Here is a 5,933-nt window from a genome sequence, read left to right as displayed (position 1 = left end):
GCAAGCCTTTCCTGCTTGTCCTGTCACTCCATGCCCTTGTCCCAAGTCCCTCTCCAGCTCTCTTGGAGCCCCTTTCCACTGGGCAACGCACTCAGGTTACGCTGCCTTTTCATGGAGAGATTCCCAGAAATGCTCCAAGTGGCTCCTCGGGAGACTCTGCAAGTCTGGAGGTGCTGCAGCCACACGCTTGTCCTGGTTAAACCCTTCCCAACCAAGCAGCATTCCCAAAGCCGGGATCTGGAGGGGCAGGTTCCCCTCAGCTCCCCATTCCTGGACAACTCAGGGAATGCCACCTCTGTGGGTGGAGCCCGCAGGCATTTTCCACCTGCTGCACGTGGCCGGCTTTCCCAGTCCAAGCCCATCTTGCTGTCTGATGGATACAGTTTTTATCCTGGAAAATCTCCACTCCAGCTGGGATAGCACGTGGAGAGAGGCAACCTTTGAAGCCAGGTAAAAGTGAAAGGAATTCCAGGGAAGAAAGGTACCAGGGCTAATATTAGCACCATGTCCTGCTGCTGCCTTCCAGCTGGAGCTTGGGAGGCAGGGTGGAGAGCCAAGGAATTTCCTATGACTTAACATTCCTGGTCTGTCTGTAGGAAGTGGCCTTTGGAAAACAGGAGAGGGATTCTGGCAAAAACACAGCTGTGACTCAGCCCTTTTGCTTCTGTCCCCTTGGATAATCCCCGGCGCCCCCTCCCCCACCCCCGAGCCAGTGACTCATTCCCGAGGGCTGCAGCTGGCCCACCTGCCAATTCCAACTGGTGCACTTCGCAAACATCCTGATTTCCGCCAAAATCCATGGATTCGATGGATTTTATTCTGAGAAGACAAGTTGAGGATTGGGCTGGATGCTCAGGATGTCTGGTCCCGGAGGTGTCGTGTGTGTTCCTCTGGTCACTGCTCGCCTCTCTCAGAGCACCTGGGGACAGCTTGGGGATGGAGGTGGCATTCCCTGACTTTTCCAGAACACAGGCAACCCCTCAGCTCCTTCCCATTGTTTCTAAGGAATGGGGAGCTGAGGGGAACCTGCCCCTCCAAATCCCGACTTCGGGATCGCTGCTTGGTTGGGAAGCGTGTGACTGGGACAAGCGTGTGGCTGCAGCAACCCCAGGCTTGCAGAGTCTCCCAAAGAGCTACTTGGAATATTTCTGGGAATCTCTCCATGAAAACCTGAGGCTGAAGGCTGTTCTCTTATATTTTGGCTGGGAAACAGATGCTGAGACCATCCTGGGATACCATGGGGGGTTCTTTTGATTGAGCACAAGGACAGGTCTCCTGCCATCCCAAAATCATGGATGGAGGCTTTGCAGAGGAGTGCACGACCTTGTGCACATGGGTTGGGAGGTCCTTGTCCTTGCTCTTCCCTCTTTCCCCCTCTGTCCCAGTCCAGGTAGTGCTTCCCACAAAATGAGATGTTTCCTGGAAAGCTGCAGTGGCTCTGTGGGCAGCTCCAGGGGGGCTCCACATTCAGCAATTTGTCTTTCTGTGAAAAGCAGGACTTGGTTTTGGGATGTTGAATCCATCCATGCTACTAAATGTGACAAGGATTGGGATTAGGCCCGTGACCTCCCACTGAGATAAATCCTATTTTCCAACGGTGCATTGCACAGAAAAAGGGCTTTATTTTGTTTATCTGGGATGTGCTGCCTGGTTATTTTATTTGGCGCTCCTTTTGCTCCATGCCACAAGAGACAGCAGATCATCCCTACCTCCTTCCCAACATCCCTGGAATGTTCCCAACTCCACACGTGCTGGAGCCCTCTCCCTGTGCCCTGTGAATATCCTGCCATGAGCTTTTCCTGCAGGAACTGTTGCCTGCGGAGTTGGGATGGGAGGCAGGGCTCCGGATCCTGTTTTCCAACGTCTCTCCCTGCAGGTTGTTGCTGACTAATCCCTGTTTGTGGACTGATTTTCCAATTCAAGGTCAAGGAAGTTGTTCCAAGAGGCAACGTCTCCCTTCAGCCCTTCCAGACCTCGGTGCCTCCCCACGTGTTTCACATCCAGCAGCTGGAGCCCATGGAAGAGTACAACATCCGCGTTTCCTGCGGGAATGAGGTGGGCTGGTCGGCGTTCAGCCCCTGGATAACGGCCAGCACCACCGAGGGAGGTAGGAAACGGGGAGTGAGGACTGGGAAGGGTTTCCCTGCCTCAATGCCTCGGGATGAGATGCTGCTCCGGAGTCCTGGTTGCTCCCAGGGTGGGGAAGGAAAGTTCCCCGTTTTCCGTGGGCTTTCTGCTTGAGCTCCAGCTCGTTTTCCATCAGATTCCCACATTTCTGCACCCATTCTCCTGGATCCCCTCACCTCCTTTCCCGATGATTCCCGCAGCTCCGACCACGCCGCCGCTGAACGTGACGGTGGCCTTCAATGAATCCAGCTCCTCGCTGGAGATCCGCTGGGTGAAGCCATCCCTGGAGAGGATCCACGGGGAGCTCCAGGGCTACCACATCTGGTACAGGTGGCACAACTCCGAGGGCATGGTGAGTCACCAGGGAATGGGGAAGAACGGCTAAATCCTGGAAAAAATCCCGGCAGGGATGTCCAGATGGGTTATGGTGCTTCCATGGATTCTTTTGGAGCTCATTTCTTTGCTGTCTCGGGCTTTCATGTGCGCTTCAAACCACTCCTGGCCTTGCATTCCCTGGATTTTGAGCTGTTCCTTACTCAGCTGGGATTTATCCCATGCACAGCATTTCAGAGCTCGAGGAACTCCTTGGCCCAAAGGCCTCTCCGTGACTGCATGAAATCACCTGGCACACCCTGCCTGCCTTTTCTAGGATTTGCGAAGCAGCTGCAGGAATTTGCAGCTAGGGCAAGGTTGGCCCGGGCTCTGGGCTAAAGATCCCATCCAGAGCCCGTGGATAACAGCAGGGATGGATCCAGCTGTGGTTTGGGTTCCGCCGTGCCAGGCTGGCAGAGTGACCCCAGCTGGAAACAGTGACTCATCCCGCTTTTTTTGTAGGATGCTGCACTTTCTGTTCTCCTTTTGCTCCTCCGTATAGATCCAGCCTGAATGAAGCCAGGGAAACAAAATCATGGTCTTGTGACTCGGAAAAAAAGTGCTGACAGGAGCTGTCTCTCTGCAGCAAAAGGCTGAATCCAGGCCTTGCCCTTTAAGCCCTGGGAGATTTGTTGTTGCTGTTTTCGTTGTTGTTGTTTTCTGTCCATTTTTCCAGCTTATGGAGTGAAATTTTTTCCAGTTCTCAGTTTTTCCATGAGTCTGAGGCATGAGGCTGGAGTTCTGACTACTCGAAAAGCTCCTTCTAAGGTTGGACTCAGGGATCTCAGAGGTCTTTTCCAGCCTAAGTGATTCTGTGAGGATGATTCCGTGAAGTAAAGGTCCCTGAGTTGTGGCCCTGCACAGGCTAAATCTGGAGTGCCCCAAAATAACCAGCAGTTTTTGCAGGATAAAGTCAGGAAGAAGCTGGATTTCGGTGTCACAGGGCCACCTGCAGGCCTCTCCACAACCAGAAAATTCCCCAAAATTGGTTTATTTTCCTCTTTAACCAGCAGTCCTTGTTGGAGCCACGGCTTCCGGCATTGGGACAGGGAGAAATTCCTCAACTACCACAAAACTCCTAAAATCCCATGGATTTGGCAGGTCTGCCCTGCTTTGTGCTCACGGCCTGGGCCTGTCCTCAGATGACACAGCAGAGCCCTCTGGGATAGGGAAGGATCCCAGTTTTAGGCTGGTGGTGGGGAAAGGATCCCATGTGGATACAAGGAGGAGGAAGGCAGGAATGTGGGAGCAGAGGTGACAAGAGGTCCCTGCTCCTGTCACTGCCCGTAGGTGCAGACACATTCCCAGGGTGTTTCACATCCCTTTCCGTAGCTTTTTTGGGACAGGGAGCAGAACCTGCTTCCCTCTGAGAAGCTGATTCCCTTTCCTTGTCCACCGATCCCCCTCAGCTCCATTCCCTCTCCTCGCCCTCCGATCCCCCGCAGCTCCTGCTCTTCTGTGGGACGTTCAGGAAGGAGCCAGGCTCTGCTGGGCACAGCAGCCTGCCAGATGTTCTGGCTGCAGCTGCCAGCTGTTTTGCAGCTGGAAATCGGCAGGGAGCAGCAGCATCCAGGAAAGGATGGAATTTGCAGGGAAAGACTGCGGTGTTTTTACCAAGCCACGCTGCCTCTTGCCATGGCACCAGCCAGGGAAGCACGTAAAAAGCTGGGATATAATTAGCTGGGCACAAAAGCCGCAGGCAGAAAATACCTGCCCTAGGATCTACTTCTGGAGTGCTTGGAGGATCCCACCAGGAGCACACGGATCCCTGGGTGCTGGGGCTCACAGGGCTCCCGTGGCTGAAGTGGCCGCAGCGGAGGCCGAGGGTCACAACCCGTGTGACCAGAGCCTTTCCCTTCCTTGCCAGATCCTTCCCTGCCTCTTTCTGGCCCTGGCTGCTGCTGCTGCGAAGCAGAGAGGGCCAGAAAGGCTGGGACTGAACGGGAAGCGCGGCTCAGCTCCGTTCCCGATCCCATCCGGCCCTCGCACACAGGGCCATTCTTCTCCCTAAATAGCCGGGTGCCGCACTTCCTCCGGGCTGCGAGAGCAAAGCGGCTCCAGGCGTTGCCAAGGGGACGGTTCTCAGTAAGTCCCCAGCTCTCCCTGCCTTCCCCAGCCCAGGATTTTCTTCCCCTTCCTCTCTCCAGCAGAACGTCTCTGCCGAGGCCTGGCGGAACGGCAGCGTGGCCGTGCTGCCCGTGGTGGCCACCAACGCCTCCTGCTCCGTCCGCGTGGCCGCCGTCACCAAGGGGGGCGTGGGACCCTTCAGCCTTCCCGTGGAGATCTTCATCCCTGCCAGCGGTAAGGAGGAGCAGGGCGGGATGCTGGGAGAAGCGCAGGGTGTGATTTCCATGAGGCCCTTGGGCATCGCTCCATCCTCCTTGGGATGCTTTCCCTGTCAGCCAGGGATCGGGGAGCTGGTCCTGGTTTGGGAGCAGGAAAGCCTCGCTCCTCATTCCCTCTTTTCCCGTGTAACCCTTTGGGCTGCGCTGAAAACCCCTGGGAATTCCTGCCCCAAGCCCCGGGTGCTGCAGGCTGACTCTTTCACCGGCTCCATTAACAGGATATTTTCTTAGGATTAATAACCTCAGCCCCCTCTTCGACTCCAGCCTCCGGGATTGCCGACTCCTTTGTCATAGCCCTGGGATTTATCTGTGGGACAATTGCCGTCGGATTCATCCTCTGCTTGACCGTGGTCATCCAGAAACGATGCGTGGAGACAAAATACGGGTAAGGGGATGGAAAACGGGGCAACTCCCAGGGGTGGGTGGCCAGCAGCCCCTGCTGGATTTGGGGACAAGGATTCTGTCCCCAGGACTGACGTTGTTACCACAAGTGATGTTTGTTATGCCCGTGGTGAGGGACTAAGTGGATTTTTGTTTCCCCTCCCTCTCTTAGCTCAGCAGTTCACCTTTTGCTCACTATTCCTATTTTTAAAGGGAAGTGAACTTGTGCAACTTTGTGGGGGAGGTGTTTCAGCACGGAAATGAGAGAGCAGAGATGTCACTGGTCACCAGAGGGTGACCTGGACCCAAGGGAATGGCTGGAGCTGTGGCAGGGGAGGGTTAGGCTGGATTTTGGGAAGAGATTCTTCCCCCAAAGGGAAGTGCCCAGGCTCCCCGGGGAATGGGCACAGCCCTGAGGCTGCCAGAGCTCCAGGAGTGCTTGGCCACCGCTCCCAGGGATGTCCAGGGTGGGATTGTTGAGGTGCAGGGCCAGGAGCTGGGCTGGATGATCCCTGTGGGTTCCTTTCAGCTCCATGATTCTATGAGTCCATAATATCCCATGGCCTAGAGAAACCCTCCTGCCTCATCCCACGCCGGGTTCAATGGCCCGGCATTGTTTAAAATCACGGACAAAGGGCTGTTTTCTCCTGCAATAACCCAGCACTCCTCACTCCTCCTTGTGACTTCCCAAGTGGCATTTAACTGCTC

At 55.3% G+C, this 5,933-nt stretch overlaps 1 protein-coding gene across 1 annotated transcript in view; it reads left to right on the top strand.

Moving 5' to 3' along the window:
- Positions 1-5,263, top strand: part of MERTK (MER proto-oncogene, tyrosine kinase) — a gene marked incomplete at its 5' end in the record, with an annotated part of 8,321 nt that extends 3,058 nt beyond the window's left edge. Inside the window, 4 exons of the mRNA XM_017730422.1 lie at positions 1,924-2,107; positions 2,328-2,479; positions 4,647-4,800; positions 5,076-5,263. Of these exons, the coding sequence (XP_017585911.1) occupies positions 1,924-2,107; positions 2,328-2,479; positions 4,647-4,800; positions 5,076-5,233 (648 nt within the window). The remainder of the gene's footprint in view (positions 1-1,923; positions 2,108-2,327; positions 2,480-4,646; positions 4,801-5,075) is intronic.
- Positions 5,264-5,933: the final 670 nt, after the last annotated feature.

This window comes from Corvus brachyrhynchos, unplaced genomic scaffold (assembly GCF_000691975.1).
Source record: "Corvus brachyrhynchos isolate BGI_N302 unplaced genomic scaffold, ASM69197v1 scaffold133, whole genome shotgun sequence".
NCBI lineage: Eukaryota > Metazoa > Chordata > Aves > Passeriformes > Corvidae > Corvus > Corvus brachyrhynchos.
This window is presented reverse-complemented; position numbering and strand designations above follow the sequence as displayed.